The sequence below is a fragment of the Melospiza georgiana genome, chromosome 3 (genome assembly GCF_028018845.1).
Source record: "Melospiza georgiana isolate bMelGeo1 chromosome 3, bMelGeo1.pri, whole genome shotgun sequence".
NCBI lineage: Eukaryota > Metazoa > Chordata > Aves > Passeriformes > Passerellidae > Melospiza > Melospiza georgiana.
In genome coordinates this window covers 25,872,504-25,889,777 of record NC_080432.1, presented here as the reverse complement: position 1 = coordinate 25,889,777, position 17,274 = coordinate 25,872,504, and the positions used below count along the sequence as shown (strand labels likewise).

Sequence of the window (17,274 nt, the reverse complement as noted above, 5' to 3'; positions counted from 1 at the left end):
CCCCGGCGGCCCCCGGGCGCGAACGGCGATGCCCATGGCGGCCCGGTGGGCGGCTGCCCGGGCTCGTCCCGCTCCCCCCCACGGCGGGGCCGCGCCGTTCTGGGAAAGCCCTTGAGGGAGGAAGGGGGAGGTTCGCTTTGCCTTGAGAAACTGCTCCGAGAGCGCGAGTGGTGTCTGGAGCTCAGCCCTTGCTCCTGGCTCTGGCCTGCCCGCGTTTGCTGTCTCAGGGAGGAACGGCAATGAGTTCGCTTTCCCAGCTGCAGTTGTTTGTTGGCTCCTGGGGCACGCTCCTGTCCCAGCCCTGCACTAAGCCAAAATCAGCCTCCAACACCTACTGCCCTTTAGCTGATAGAGCAGACCTTGCCCCTTCAGAGCTCCCATGTAGAACCTACGGTTTTGTACGTAAAGCATTTCATCTGGCTGACCAGTTCTCAGTTTCAAGTTTATTTGGTCCCTGCTGTCCCTTAAATAACAGGGTGAGGCACTAAGTTTCAGTATTTCTGCTTTTTGTCATCTATCATATCTTACCTGGGAAATGAAAGAGGGCAAACAAGTCCTGATTTTTTAAAGTATATTTTTCTTTAGGGAGGGTGTATTGGTGTTTGTAGGTTTTTAATTCTTACACTGAAAGCTTCCCAGCTGCTGCTTCATTGCACCAGACCATGGTTCTGATTTCATCAAAGTCAGGAGGCATTCAGCACTTCACCCCTGCTGAACACACATGGTTCTGTGTCAGGAACAGTTACACAGAAACAAACAGAACCTGTTGGTGTTACAGATCCTGTAAAGGCCATTAAACAGCCTTGAACAAGTCATATTTCTCATATATAAAGTTTAATGGAAGTCAAAATCCAATCCCTGCTTTACAAATTAAATATTGTAATAAGGATATTTTCTTAAATCAGACTTTTAAATAAAACCTTGGCTTCAAAGACCATGTTTCAAAGCAGAAAATCAAGTCAGATTCAGTAAAGTGTCATTTGGTAACAGCTATCAAACAGTGTTGTCAGAACCTACTGGAAACATTTCTAGACTTTAAATGAACCACAATGCTGAAAGTACAGCTCATACCATCCTCTCATGGAAGATTCCTGGGCTGGAATTTGTGGGTGCAGCATCTCTTTCATAAGTGAAGTCCCTTATGGCACTGTAACAGAATAACCTTCCACTCCTGGGGGATGATGAGGTCCCATTTGGAACAGAGAGCTGCAGGATGAGCCAGGCAGCAGTACCATGTGCCAGTTTGTCCTGTTGCAGCTCTCCAGTTTCATTTTCTGCAGGGGAATCTCCAGCCCAGCAAACCCCAGCGCTGTGGCAGGCGCAGCTCAGCTCAGGGTGTGCCTCCCTGCTCCAGGTCAGCAGTGCAAGGGGACAATCATCCCAAGGAAGTCCATCACAGTGACTCCTCTCACATGGTCTGGAGCTGATAAACTCTTGAACCTTTCTTCAAAAGATAACCCTGATCATTCAGGGATCCAATAAAGCTTTCAAAATCAGATACCTGGGAAAAAAAAAGACAAAAATACCAAATTGGAGAATGACATCTTACCTGATGTAAAGCAACATAGATCATTTGAAAGAACTCAGTGAAATGAAGTGGGCTAAAAATAGGTGAATTTCCTTGGCAAACTGTTCACCTACCAGAGATCTCACACCATCAGCCCCCCTGTCTGCTGCTTTAGTTACACACTGGTTTTACTGCAGTGTTACACAGAAGCAGCAGTCTCTCCTCTATGACATGAAGAAAGGGTGCAGCTACATATGTGTAAATTCCAGTTCTGAAACAGAAGTATCTACCACAAATGCATGATTTCTACAAGTCTCCCTGATTTCCAGGTATAGAACTTTGAATGGGCAAAAGTAGTTTATATAAGAAGGGAGAATTAGAGTTAATTAAATTAACTTCAATAAGTAGTCTTAGTGAAGTTAATTAAATAAGTGCACTTATAAGTACTTCTTGAAGTTAAATTAACTTCAATAAGTAGTCAATGGAGCAAAAAGTACAGTTAGCTATCAATAGTTCTGTTTGGCTGAAGCCCTCAGGAGTACAGAATGCAAATCAATTACATTTGTGGCCACGTGTCCTAGATGATGTTCCTTTCAACATGCAACTTCAGGATGTCTGAAGCAGGAATGAAAACCTGAAAGGCATAAATAACCCAGAGGAGGTGATGTGTGGTGTTACATTTTAGTTAAATGGTATGCTCTGTCTCACCCCTCAAAAACGTACAGTTTATTCCAAGCCTGGGATTCTCTCCTGAAGTTTCATGTATGTGTAATCCCATTGGCCCAAGTCTTATTCTGCACCCACTTTGAATCTCCCTGTAAAGTTCTGCAAGAGATGAGAAGCTCTTGGCCCCTTTTCTCCCTAGGCTCTCCCTCTCTCCCCCTTTCCCCCTTTCTCCCTCAGAAACTGTGCTGCTCCCAGGGCTGGGACCCCCAATAAATCCTCATCTAATCAGCACCCTCAGAAGCTGTGTGGAGTCTCCTTGCCTGCCTGCTGCTGCCAGCCAACACACAGCTTAGGGGGCCCCTGGGGACTCCCCATGGATCCCCCAAACAAACAGCAAGAAATGGTATCCCTGGGTGGGCAAAAATATTCTATATATGAAGGGAGAATTAGAGTTAGTTAAAATAACTTCAATAAGTGGAGCAAATATACAGTTAGCTATCAATAGTTCTGTTTGGCTGAAGCCCCCACAAGTACAGAATGCAAATCAATTACAGGGCAGAATACATTTGTGGCCACATGTCCTAGATGATCCTTTCAACATACAACTTCAGGATGTCTGAGCAGGAATGAAAATCTAAAGGCATATTTCGTCCAGAGGAGGTGATGCAGAAACATCATTGCACTGCTGAAATAGAGCACAGACACCACAAGTCTAAACTAAACAGGCGTGTCCTCTGGGGAGGCAGAAGGAGTGCAGCATTGAAAGCACCACTGCCTTTCACAGATCAAACCAGGATCTTGCTCAGAGCCAGCCTCATCAGTGGGATCAGCCCTTACCAGTGCAAGGAGCTGCTGTTGCAAACAGCTGTGGGGTCAGTGGAGCTCACAGACACTTGAGGAGCTCTGCTCAGCCCAACAGCAGCACACTGGTTATGTCTGCCATTGCAAAGAGGCAGCAGAGGTGCCTCTGCCCCTGTGCCTTTGGCAGCACTACCGAGGGTGGCCTGGCAGTGTGTGGCTGCTGCAGGGGGCGCTCACCCGCAGCTGCAGCTGGCCGGCGATGTGGCGCAGCTGCTGCAGGTCGAAGAGGTTGTTGTAGGTTCTCTCTGCCACGCTGCTCAGGGCAGACACGAATCTCTTGGCCTGCGAGCGATTGCTCATCCCAGAGCCGTGCTGGGAGCGCTCGAAGTCCAGCTTCCCAAACTCGTCCGAGTAAGTGCCCAGCATGCTACAAACAGGTTACAAAAAGAGATCAAACTCTCAGCAAGACAGAAAAGCAAACATATGTCGATTTGATTCCCAAAATGTGATGCTTGAGAAATTTCAGAAGCCACACAGAAAACTACCCCCTGTCAGGTCACTCTCTAGGGAACTTAGACTAAGCATTCATCCAAATCACTCTTGAACTTTTAATTGTTCACCTGTACCAGAGAGAACTCACAGGGGACAAAAACTCTTCAGCAGAGCCTCACGTGTGCATTACTGTGCCCAGACAGGCAGAACCACTGTGACCCCACAACTCACAAGCCTAAGCAATTGTATTTGACTTAGAGCTGCTGGCAGCTTTTAAGGAGCAGCTAACAAATCCAAATAGTAGTATCACAGAATCACAAAATAATGTAGTATCACATAATCATGAGGTTGGGAGAGACCTCTAAGGTCACTGAGTCCAACCTGTGCCCTAGCATCTCAAGTGCCATATCCAGTCTTTTTTTAAACACATCCAGAGATGGTGATTCTACCACCTCCCTGGGAAGAGCACTCCAGTACTTTATTGTTCTTTTGGTGAAAAACTTTTTCCTAATATCCAACCTATACCTTCCCTGACACAGCTTGAGATTGTGTCCTCTTGATCTGGGAAAATAAAGACAAAAATACCAAACTGGAGAATGACATCTTACCTGATGTAAAGCAACATAAACCATTTGAAAGAACTCAGTGAAATGAAGTGGGCTAAGAACAGGTGAATTTCCTTGCCAAACTCTTCACCTACCAGAGATCACACCATCAGCCCCCCTGTGGAAGAGACCGACCCCCATCTGTCTACAACCTCCCTTCAGGAAGTATCATGGTTCTAAGCCTGATAAAGTGATTTCTTCATTGTGTTTGAATATGTAAAGGAATTAAGTTTCAAATGAATAGCACTGTGATGCCTTATTTATCTTTAAAACAGTATTTTCTACTACCTGTATTTCATTATCTCTATTACATCCTCAGCATCTTCCTTGGTAGACTTCTCTCTTAATTCCAGCCTTGATCGTGCCTTAAAACAGAAAAAAATATCCCACAAAGGTTTAAGATATATCATAACTGATATGAAAAAGGGCTACAATCACTCTACAAGGGCTACAAGCACAAATTTTAGGAGCAGAGATAGAACCTAAGCAGAGACAGAACCTAAGCATATGGGATTAGAGGAAGATTTTTCTATTTTTTGTTAGTGTGCCACTGTGTCCTCCTGCATACTTGAACTTTTAGGCTGTGGCTTGGAGTTTATTTGCTTTTCATCAGAGTAGCCTTGTGAAGCAGCAGATCACAGATAGTGCTGTTAAGGCAGTGTTAGGGAAAAGAGAAGCAGTCTAGGTTCAAGGTGAGCAGCAGTTGCTCCTGCCTGCACCTGCTTTTTTCTCCTTTTGGGGAATGTGATAGACTCTCTTCCCACCTCCTCAAGGGTGTTTTGCTTTATAAGAAGTTTTAAGGAACAGCAGCTCTTAAGCCCTTCTTTTGCAGTGTTTGCAATTTCCTGTTTTAAACTTCCCAGCCCCTTCCCAGGTGTGGCAATACCTCTCTTCCCCTTCCCCCTCGCCCCCTGCTGGGCTGTCAATCAGTTTCAACATTCCAGCAAGGGCATCGTGTGGTTGGTCAAGTTCAAAGGATGCCCCTCAGGCCTGGGGGTCATTGGCCTGTCTATGTGTCCCTTGTCCCCTGAGACCCTCCTCCTCCCACCTGGTTGGTGCTCACCTGTCCCTTCCCCTCCCCCTGTCCCTGGGCTTAAATTGAGCCAGAACCATGTGCTCAGGATTCTGTTGGAGCTGTTACCTAAGATTCAGACGTCTGTGACCATGGAATAAAACTCTGGATATCAACCCTCCGACAGAATCTGTCTCCTTTCTCTTCACCATCGCCTGAAGCCTCTTCCCCTGAGGTAAACTGAGTTTCTACAAGCCTGGACTTGTGTCAGGGCCCAGCTGCAACACTGCAGCTGCAACTGAAACACCACAGTTGCCGCCTTTGGCCCAGCAGCAAGGGTCAGACTAGCCCAGGCACAATCTACCTGTTAATATTGGGATCTTATTCTAATACCCTTCTAAATCTGATGCATTCTCACTTTTTTTTTTTTTTTTAACCAAACAGAGAAAGCATAGTGGTGAATAAGCTGTAAAAAATGGTAGGATTTGGGTAGTACCTCAGGAATAATCTCTTTGCTCTCAATCCCTCAAGCATTCCAGCTTGCATTTACCTCTGTCAGGCGAATCAGGGACTCCAGCTGCCTCGTGGTGATGGGGGTGCTGTCTGCCCCTTGGTTCTGTTTCCGGAGCTCCAGGTAGAATTCCTGGAGGACTTGTGCAGCCTCTGGAGACAAGCTGGGGTGCACGTACTGCCGAGCGTACCCCACGTACTTCCTCAGCAGCTGATGGGGAATGGCATCAAAGTTTTCTCCTGTTGAGATCTAACACCATTACAAAGAGTTAGATTTCTGTCTGTCAGAATTCTATACAATAAAAATTTTAATATCAAATCATCATCTTTATGCTTTATCTGGTGAAGTCATCACTATAAGGGCTTTGGTGCTGTGTATATGAATGGTGTACTTCAAGTCCCCATGCTACACTCGGACATGTAAACACACACACTTGGCCATTTCAGGAAAAGCAGCCAAGGGTTCTCATCTGCAATTGTAGGAAGTGCCAAATAGAATTTGTTATAAAGTTAAATCTCTTCTCAAAAAGAGAAAATCCCAATTCCCACGGCTCCAGAGAAGACTAAACCATCACTGCTGATATCCTGTTTCCAAAAGCGCATGGGTTTACCTCCAGTAGGAGTATTGTCCCAAGACCTGGCATTTGACAATATCAGTTCTCAAAGCCATCATTGAAGTCTAATGAGAAACATGCTTCCTCTCCTATACTTCCTAAATCCATGGTGTTGCAGAAGCCCAAGGATTTGCTTCAACACTCCATCACAGATCATGTTGCACCAAATTATTACACCCAGCCCACTTCTGTAGCTCCTTACTGAAACCCAACACAGCAAATTGGCCTTAGAGCAGCAGCCCCAGGCCAGGTCTCACCTTGAGCCTCTCGAGCAGGGGTCGGTCCGAGGTGGCCTGGAGGACAGAGTGCTCCTGGGAGCTGGCCCGTGTCACCAGGGCGCTGGCGGCGGCGGCGCGCCGGCCGGCCCGCATGGCCATCACGTGCTCCGACAGCAGGTGGTCGTGGTCCTCGTTGGGTGTGTCCAGCAGGATGAACACCAGATCAAACCTTGACAGCAGAGCACTCCCCATCCTGGAGGAAACACAAGGAACTTGGAGTAGTGGAAAAATTATAGCAACTCTGTTCCACTTCAAACACAGGTAAAAGATCCTGTCCTGCTCATTCAGGATAAAGTACAACAGGAATTTCTCTCTCAAAAGCCACTAAAGATTATTAAAGTTTGTGTGCACACTCCAAAATTCTAGAAAGCAATTGTACACAAGCTACAAGACCATCAGAAGCTTCTACTCCTGAATGTGAATTACAAAAGCAGCATTTCAGAAAGGGCTCACTTTAGGTTCTCAGACACTGTTTTGGCCTTGTTATAATGTCCTCCAACGGGGTTTGCTGCAGCAACAATGGATGTCCGAGCTGGCAGACTGCAAACAATGCCAGCCTTGGCCAGGCTGATGCTCTGCTGCTCCATGGCTTCCAACAAAGCCTGGTGCTGGTTTCCCATCTTATCAAATTCATCTATTCCACAAATGCCTGGAAGCAATTAAAACAGGACAAAGACTTATCAGACAACACATTAACTGAAGGACAAGCGTGTCCTACAATCTAGTGACACATCAGAAATCCAACTTAGAACCCCAGGGACTGCAGGAGACATTGGAAAATCTCCATTTCTGCCAGCTTTTTTTTCATTCCATGGTAATGCAACCAAACACAATGAACTCAGCCTGACTTGGGGATGCAGCATTTTGGTGATTCACTAAGATGATGAAACAAGCTTTTTAAAATAGACACCATATCTCCTAAGTGAGTCCTTTTTCAAAACCAGTAAAAGTCCAGCAGCTGATATCAAGACGGAGCCCTGAACAAAAAAAATCCTAGTTCTTTGACACAGTAAGAAGTCTGGTATATGAACTGGAGAACTGAAGATTCCCTACACTCTAGGAAAGCAGGAATTGCCCCCAGAGAAGCCACTGGAGAAGCTCAGAACTTCCCATGGTATCATACTTCAAACAGACATTTCTAGCCCACAGTTAAGTGAGCACTTTGGCTCAGCTGAGACTCAGCAGCACACACTCTCCTGCCCCTTACACATGGCCACACAGAATCTGTGCATTCCATGCATTACCTTGATCTCCAAGCACTAGGGCACCAGCTTCCAAGGCAAAATCTCCCGAAGTGCCATCTCTGGAGAGTGTAACAGTCAGGCCAGAGCTGGTGGAAGTATTACCACAAACATACACACCTCGAGGAGCAATGTTACACACAGCCTAGAAGAGAAACAAATACTTTTTCATTCTCCAAAGTGAAGAATTTCATAAGCCTCATTTTAGAAAAACAATTAAAAGTAACCCCAAATTTGTTTCTTTTCACTGAATATGACCCAACAGTAAAGCTCTAACTCCTTGCAACTCCAAGCCACATAATTCTGCAAAGCAGTAGGAGTAACTTTTCTTGGATGGTATTCTTTTTTAACTAACAATGTGAAAAAACAAATCAGTTACTCTATGCTGGAGAGTCCTCATTGAACAAAAGAATAATTTCAAAATTTTGTTTGTTAAGATGCTTGCATGTAAATCCATCACCTTGGCTAAGTGCAAATCATATCCTAATGCAACAGGTCCATGTTAGAAGGACTTTTTAAAGAAGTTCTAGGTGAATTCTGTCCCTCTTGCACTTCACAGTAACCATGGAAATAGACATGGAATTTAAAAATCACTCAGTTTAAGGAAAAAAAATCTATTACTAATTGTCATAGTCATGCAGAAATACCTGAAATCAAAACCCAAACACAGCATCAGGTCCCTTTCCCACAAAGATCTGTGCTAGCAACATGGAAATAAGGTAAGGAATGGAAGTAAACATCTCAGGAGGAGAGTCACAGAGTATCTGAAGTTGCATTTGTTCAAAGATGAATTACTTCATTTCACAATGGACCAGCTACATGAAGACAGGAAGGAGTGAAGCTCCTCACTGGGGAAAAGGGTTGGTGACAAGAACTGTGTAAGGGCAGGACAGCAAGCCTGTAAGCCTGTCCTTGAAAGCCCATGGGCCTGACAAGTGTGGGATCTCAGCACCTCAGGATGAAGGTGCAGAGTGACCGAGACCACCCTTGGGGGGCTCGGGAGTCCTGGAATGTTGCCAGAAGTGTCTGGTGGCAGGACTTTGATCCTACACAGGAGATGACACCTGTATGAGGACTGGGAGGATTTCACTGGGGTGAATGGTGAAGGGATAAGTTAATTAGAGTGTAAAACACAGGGTTTAGGATTTCTGTACAGGGGGGTCTAGAGAAGTAAGATGGAGGAATTGGGGCGTGTCCTGTCCTTCTTCTTCTTCTTCTTGGCCTCCATCTTCTGTGGTGATGGTGGCACTTTGGGATTGGTCTTTACTAGAAGTGCACCGATTAATAAGGGTAGAAGGTATTGGGGAAAAATTATAAATATTGTACACGTAACTTCGGGTATAAAGATAAGTGACCGCCCCGGAGGCTGTGGAGTGTGCCCATGGCTGACTTGCTGTGCAGACCTCTGTCGGGCTGAAAGAAAATCTTTTAGATAAACAATTAATAAACACCAAGACCGAAACAAGATCAGAAGTCTCTCCTCGTCCTTTGAAGCGCGGGCTGTCCAAGGCCACTCTGAGAATTCCAGGTCTTTGAAACGGCCGAGAAACCGAGCAAGTGGCATCCCTGAGCTATGTCCAGGCATAAATCAGCATAAATCAGCATAAATCAGAAAAGAGAAAAACATGAAAATCTACAGACAAGGACACCTGCTTTGGTGTCCTTGTCCTTGTCCTCCTGGATAGGAGAGCCCTTTGGTAGTCTCCTGTACTTGAGGCATCCCACATGAAAAGACAGCTCCAGCCAGGCTCAGTCAACCCTTTGGTCTCAGCACAGTTATCCTCCCATGGCTGCAAGTCAAGATAACAAGGAAATAGAGGAAAACAGAACACAGTAATAAAGGAAACCATACTTGCAACATCTGACTTTTTCCTAATCCTGGATCTCCAACAACCAGAACATGTGGATCTCCTCGCACTGGGATTCTGTTCTTGTCATCCACAAACTTCTGACATCCTCCAAACAAGGCCAGGGCCAACCCTGCCTTCACAATCTGTTGTGGTAGAGGCCAACACTGGTAAGCATTCCATTCCATTCCATTCCATTCCATTCCATTCCATTCCATTCCATTCCATTCCATTCCATTCCATTCCATTCCATTCCATTCCATTCCATTCCATTCCATTCCATTCCATTCCATTCCATTCCATTCCATTCTGTTCCTTCCTGGTGACCAGCACTTACAGCTCCCCAGAACTGCCTGCAATGACCTTGCCTTCTGGAGCTCTGAACTTAGGGGTGTAAGGCTGCCACTCCCTGACACCAAAAGAGACTGTGAGCCACAGTCTGTCACCATTATACTTTCTGAAAAATCCTCTCTGCCCAGGACTTTCTCCTGGGAAGCTGAGAAGCCTCAGAGAGGAAAGAAAACAATAATTATCTGATTGCTGCTCCTGTGTTTGCTGCTTTGGAATGAGACTTGGACAATTTTTACCAACAGGTGAATGTTTGAGTGGTTCCATGGAAATTGTTTTTTAATAATGGCCAATCACAGCCAGCTGTGTCAGACTCTGAGTCAGTCACAGGTTTTTATTAATCATTTTTGTTAAGCCTTCTGATGTATCTTTTCTCTTTCTTTATTATAGTTTTAGTATAGCATAATATAATATAGCACAATATAATATAGCATATAATATAAAATATCATAAAATAATAAATCTGCCTTCTAAGAACTTGGAGTCAAATTCTCATCTCTCACCTCGTCCTGGGGACCCTCACAAACATCACAACAGTCACCTGTAAAAACAGCCCCTGCCACCTCCCCCTGTCCCAGATAAGCTGTGTGAATCCTTTAGGAGTTGGATGGGACATAAACTCTTCAAACTGGAATTAAAAGTAGAGTTTTTAGATTATTTACCTCATGGCCATAGATTGCAGGACAAAGAGAGCTGGAAAGCAAAGCACAGGGTAACATAAGTGCAAGATAAATCATGTATTGCTATAAATAAACACTTGTCCTCTCTCTCATCACAGAACACCTTAATAAACATCAAACTTTTTTGGGCAGCTGTTGTAAATTTCCAACAGAAATCAGCAGCATGAAATTTCTTGAAATTTTTGCATAACCAGAGATGACTGAAACAAGAAAAGCTTTTCACTTAAGTCCCCACAAAGACAAAGGAGAACCAGCTTCCTAGGGCTATCTGCACCTGCTCTTGTCTTAATCAAGTGACTGCCTGTAACCCTCCTTTTAAAGTGCTGGGTTTGTGTTCTTTGACTCCACTGGGAGGGCCTGAGGTCCATCCCAGCTAGAAGAGTACTTTTCAGTCTGAACCGAGGGTCTTTCACACCCTCTGCTCAGTTCTTGCACCTCTTTCCTCTACTGTAGAAAACTGGAGGACAAAATGGTACTTGTAAGTTGAATTTACATGGTGAGGAACAAAATTAACTAATTGTTTTTCTACCCAGAGCTTTCTGTCTAAGGTTAAACTAGAACACAGGCAACTTCTTCAATCTCTAAACCACTCCCAAAGTCCCAACATTCTCACTGCAGTACCTCCCTCCCAAGTCCCTTGCCCACTGCAGTTCCTTAGATCTCTGTGGTTTCTATTACATGAGGCTCAGACATTTCACAGCTTTAGGATGAGCTGTCACATTTCTATGAAGGTGTCACACTGATTCATGTCTATCCCTAGACCCAGTCTAGATATGATACAACTTACTTCACAATCAGCTTGAACAGATTTTCCTCAGCTTGAATTTCTTGGATGGCATAGAGGTCTTTAAGGGAAAATTCCATGAATGATCTCTGAAAGGTCCCATCATCAAAATTCTTCAGTTTTTGTCCTTTACTGTTGCTGACAGAATTTGCCTCAATGTACAGTAAGAATATACACTTGTCATTCTTGCTTTTAGAAGCTCCTGTTAGAAAAATTGAGAAAGGATGATGGAGCATTTTCCCTATCAATTTTTTTATTATAATATGATCTACATATTATCTACAAATGGCATAGAGTAATTCAGAAATATCATGTACAGTTATGTTCATATTTAAGTACATCTGCATTTTGTAAAATTGATGCAAAATAAGTTTCTAGCTACATTTGTTCTTTTAAGTTCCCTCCACTTATGTACATAATAAATATTTTCCTGAAACTGAGGATACATGTCTAGAGAGAATTTTGTCCCAGAATAAATAAATTTTTCCAGGGATTTTAAATTATTATATTATTGTTGTCAAAGCAAAGTTGAATATAAAATGTTTCTATTCAATATTTTGGGGGAAAAAAAAGATGCCTGGTGTGGAAGCATTAAACATGTAGCACAGTAATTACTCAGTAATTATCAATTAATAATTAATCATTTTCTACACAGATTGATTACTGAGCAGAGACTGAAGTCTCAGAGTAAAACAGTCTTGCAGTTATCTGCAATGCATTCTTTCAGAGCAGTGCACAGCTATTTCTTCACTTTGGCAAAGAAAAGGAAAAAAAAGAGTTTAAAAATTTCTCTAGGGAGACTAAGCTAAGCTAACTCTCCTTCACAACAGCATGACAGTTCTCCTAATGTCTGAAGGAGATATTAAAGAGAAAATGCTAAGCAAATAATGCCCTAAAATAACTCTTCATTGCAAAAGTTTGGTAACTTCCAAAGAAATTTACACTTTATCTACTTATGGCATCAATTAAGGGCAGTGACTGTTGTTCTTGTGTAAGCACTACCAAAACTCCACTGTAGGAAGAAGATGCTGCACTCACCTTCCTCAGTGCTTGCCACCTTCACTATGCCTGTGACAGTGACCATGTCCCCTGGGACACAGCTGTCCACGAGATCCTGCACCAGCTCACACTCGATGGTGCGCGGGATCCGTCCTGCCTCCCGCTGGTCATCCTCCATGAGCTCCTGCACCCTGCAACACAGCAGGGCAGCTGCACACCCTGCAGCAGCAGCAGCACACAGCTCCAGGGCAGCTGCACACCCTGCAGCAGCAGCAGCACACAGCTCCAGTGCAGCTGCACACCCTGCAGCAGCAGCAGCACACAGCTCCAGGGCAGCTGCACACCCTGCAGCAGCAGCAGCAGCACACAGCTCCAGTGCAGCTGCACACCCTGCAGCAGCAGCAGCACACAGCTCCAGGGCAGCTGCACACCCTGCAGCAGCACACAGCTCCAGTGCAGCTCTGGGCATTCCTCAGGTCACACTTCACTGAATGGATATAAACCACACATAAAGCCCAGAAATGCAGTAGCTGTGAACTCCGAGTTGAAACGCAGATTTTCTATCACTGATGAGCATGTTCATGTAGAAATACACACAGTACATAAAATAAAAAAGACCCATATGAACAAAAAATTAGGAGCTCACACATTACAGCCCCCATGAATTCTTAATAGGTATTCCAACCCTGCAAAAGCCCAAGGAATTTCTCAGACCATAAGAGAAGAGCAGTTGACTCTCTGGCTGTGACAGTTCCAGCTCTGGCTCTGCACCTGGAGCTCTGAGATTCCCTGGAAGCCCAGCCAGGCTTTACCGAAGAAGCTGTGATGAACAGCGCCCTCTGGAGCTGCTGAAAACAGCACGACTTTTCACATGAATATCACTCTAAACTACGATTTTTAACCCTCCAGTTTACTTCCAGCTTATTCAGGTCAAGTGGCACAGCTGACCAATAGGGTTTTTCTAGCCGACTTGCAGCTCGTTAAAGGGAATCATGAAATCATAGATACAATTAGAAATTATTGAGAAATGCAGCAAAAAGCAAAACTGAGCATCTCTCCAAGAGTTTGGTAAGGACAGAAGGACTTTCCAGGAAACTACGACAGGGTAGGTTACAAAGTATACCAGCACTTGGATAAAACAACTCCTTTGTGATACAAATGTTGGAGAGTGCTTGCTACAAAAGAGTAAGATTATTAAAATCACACACTGTAACACAGGTGGAGCCATCCTGTCACTTCTTGAGTGTCCTGTCACATCACATTTTTGTGCTTACTTGACAGACTGCCAGTCCACTGTGGTGGTCAGAGGAGAGCTCCTGTCAGCTGTGAAGGACCGGCCCCGGCACTCGGGAACAAGGCACTGCAACAACAGGAATTCTGACTTATTCCCAGCCTTTTTTAAAGTCCTGGGGTGAAATTGTCTTATTTGATTAAAAAAAATAAACCCAAAAAAAAACCCCTACAAAGCAACAACATTCAGCATCACTCCAGGAAAAAAGACAATTAAATTAGGGCTACAAATTAGGATGTACATAATTATGACGATCCATCAAGCACAGACACCTGAACTCTGACTCACAGCTGTTAGAGCAAACACAGCAGAACTGTGTGATCTCCCCAGTGAATTGGTTTGAGAATAACCAGGCACTGTCTTATGTCTAATGGCTTCTTAAGTCCAGATAATAAAAATAATAAAATAAATTAAAACAGAAAGTTTTAAACAAAAAAAACAATGTAAGCATAGAAAATCACCACAGCAAGGTGAGTCATTTTAAACACAACTGGTGAAATGGAAATTAGGAGAGATAATATGTTTTTCAGGTTTCAAGGAATTTCTGTTTATTTTTGGTCACATATCCTCTTCCAGCAGCATATATTTTTTTATAAGTAACAAGGGTCTGAAGTAAGAAAAGTTGCAAGGTATAATTAATTATTTCTCAATGTGTCAGTTATTTAACCTAGCTTTAAAGACTTTTTTTTCCCCCTTTTTTTTTTTAACGCCTGCGGTGCTGATTTTTGTGAAAACACACCAAAGTTCCATGGTTTGGGCTTACCTTGGTGGGAAGGGTGTACTTGCCATCAGGGAGAGGAACAGCCTGCACGTCCCCACAGGCAGCACAGACGAAGGCCAGGTTGGTGCACAGGGGTTTGATGTTGCTCACCCTCACCACGGTGCCACGCAGGGCGATGTACTTGCCGTAGCAGTTGGCCCTCACGTTTTTCAGCTGGGTCAGAGGCTCATAGTTGTACACCCTGCATTAGCACACAGAAAATGAGGACAAAAATAACCCCCAAACCCATCCAAACACAGACAAAAACATCCTACTCCCAATTAAATAGGGTAAAATCCAGAAAAAACCACTTAGAAGTATTTTTTTGGTGAATCCACGGTACAGTTTTTGATTCTTGCTCTAGAAAGCAGCAGAATATTCAATATTCTCACATGAATTGACCTCAACAGCCTCAAACAGTACAGTTTGTTTATCCAGTGACACCTCTGGCCTAGCAATACATTTAAGATCATCCATAAGGGTCTCTTTCCATAGTTTCAGATAAAGCCTGGAACTTAGATTTGTGACACAGAAGGATCAAAGTTTTATTATGGCTCTGCCACCACCAGCAGGGAATTAAAAACAATAATAAAAAAGAAAATAATTTTTAAAAGGTAATTTGAACGCTAATAGAACACACCCAGTTCCCTCAGACCCTTGAAGTGTGAGATGCCATTACTTCTGATAAAGAAAAAACGTTCTAAGGACTTGTTTCATTAAAAACTTCTCCAGTCAACAGAAATTTTAAATAATTTAAATAATAATTAAATAATTTAAATAATAATTATTTAAAATTTTAAATTTTAAATAATTCTGCTTTTATCAATACAATTCTATTTATAGAATAATTGTTCTGCTTATAAGCCACTTCTCTACTTACAAGCTTTTCTAGTTCAAGCTGTTTGTTCAGTTTAAAAGGAGGTTTCACTTCACTTTTTTTTTTCACAAGGACATGAGGTGACAGTGAAGAGAAAAAGCAGAATGTAGAATGTTCTCCTGGAAAAAGCTTCACAGAGCCCAGTTTTCCCTTAAACATGCAAGCCATGCATGGACACTGGCAAGGATTAGCCAGGAAGGAAACAGCTTTTCCCTGGAAAAGAAGTACCAGCCCCTCTTACCTGGCATGGATGAGAGGCACGTTTATGACAGGCTCCCCCTGCAGGGGCAATCCCTCCTGCACCTGCAGCTCTGCTGCGTGCCTCTCCAGGTCCTTGGTGAGCACCTGCAGGGGACAGGAGGGGACACAGACACCCACAGGAATCAGAACTCCCAACAGGGAGAGACACAGGTGATAGAACTACATTCAGTTTTAGTCAACTGCTCCAATGATGAATAAGAAAAATGCACCAAGACCAAGGCAACTTCAAAATGTGATTTTGTGGGTCATACAGGAAGAGGAGAGATGGAAACACTTGAGTTTTAAACAAAGAGTAATTTGCCCTAAGAAAGAGAAACACAGGGATGTGGGGTTTATAACATAATGGCCTCTAAGTGTCACTGGTTCTTTTTTGTTGTGAGGGTTCTGCTTCCATGTATCAGTGTTTACCTGATGAATTGCCAGACCCATACACTGCAGTATTTTCTGAGGCATGTCCCTGAGTTCAGCAGATATATTTGGTATTGATTTAGTCAGCTCTCTGTCCTGGATCAGCTCCTTATAATCCACGAGAATGCTTCCTTTTCTTTCTATTTCATCCTGGGAAACACCATAAATGACAAAATACACTTCAAATTAGAAGTGAAACACCCAAATTATGTCCTAAATGTTTCAGGTCTCTGATGGAGGTTACTTTTGATGGGGAAAAACCACTAAAAACCTGTAATGTTCTTGTATCAACAACAGGTTGTTGGAGTGGGATATGTTTGGCTTTGTTTTTTACCTTGTCATAAAGCTCAATGCGCTGCATGAAAAACTTTTCAAAGGCTTGAGTCTTCTGGACAAAAGGAGACTTGTCATTGTAAACTAGTTAGAAACACACCACGTTAGTCACAGAAATAATTCTTTCCACTTCACAAAATACATAAACAGGTAATTTTTCTTCCATTGTTTTTCTGCACCGCAAAACTACAGAAGGTGATAGATCTTCACAAGATCCCAGTAATGATCACAAAGGTTACAGCATATCACAAGAGTGAAGTCTTTATGGCATTTATGTTTTCATAGATGAAATTTTAGTTGTTCTTTTTTGAACTCGTAACTCTACTAACGCTATGTGTAATAAATTCTAGAAAAATAGGTTTTAAAATACCTTCAGAGAAATAAAGTTTCCAGCCCTTATAGGGAATAAATTGGTCCATCGTTGATTGGACTAGGCGAGATTTTGCTGAGGGAAGAAGAAAAATAAAAAATGTGGATTGAAAGAATACGGATAGTGAAATTTTGCAAGTTTTATTCTCAGTGATTCTTTTGACCCCGGAGACAAGGAGCTGTAATTGCCTAGCACAGTGCGTTAGGAGAATAAGAACATTATGGCTTCAGAAAGCAGAAGCACAGGGGCTGGCTCACCAGGTTCGGGCATCCTTTTGGGCTCTCCCTTCTGTGCTCTGCCTCGCCATCCTCCTCCTCCTCCTCGCCATCCTCCTCGCCATCCCTGGAAGCCTCTGCCCCGGGCGCATCCCCTGCCCCTGAGCTCCCTGCTCATCTCCCGCTGCCAGACGCGACAGCAAGCCGAACTGAGGAAACAAATTGCACCAAAAGACACTTAATTGAAACCGGTGCTGTTTCCAGAGGGCACCGGGCGGCAGGCAGGCCCTTTCTCCCCGAGCACACCGCGGGGAAGGCTCGGACAGCGCCGGGCCCGGGCGGGCGCTCACTGCCCTCAGCGCCGGCTCCCGCCTC

At 43.8% G+C, this 17,274-nt stretch overlaps 1 protein-coding gene across 1 annotated transcript; it reads right to left on the bottom strand.

Annotated features, from left to right (window-relative positions):
- Window positions 1–850: 850 nt before the first annotated feature.
- MCM8 (minichromosome maintenance 8 homologous recombination repair factor) lies at window positions 851–17,205 on the bottom strand. Its single transcript, XM_058020399.1, has 18 exons — window positions 16,942–17,205; window positions 16,685–16,759; window positions 16,316–16,398; window positions 15,982–16,131; window positions 15,554–15,657; window positions 14,439–14,637; window positions 13,659–13,744; window positions 12,424–12,575; window positions 11,389–11,587; window positions 10,584–10,614; window positions 9,579–9,719; window positions 7,730–7,871; window positions 6,939–7,134; window positions 6,465–6,678; window positions 5,634–5,843; window positions 4,360–4,436; window positions 3,212–3,401; window positions 851–1,501 (listed from the first exon to the last, which is right to left on the bottom strand). Exons 1-18 carry the CDS (start codon window positions 17,075–17,077, stop codon window positions 1,409–1,411), a joined length of 2,478 nt encoding a protein of 825 aa, XP_057876382.1. The 5' UTR covers window positions 17,078–17,205; the 3' UTR covers window positions 851–1,408.
- Window positions 17,206–17,274: the final 69 nt, after the last annotated feature.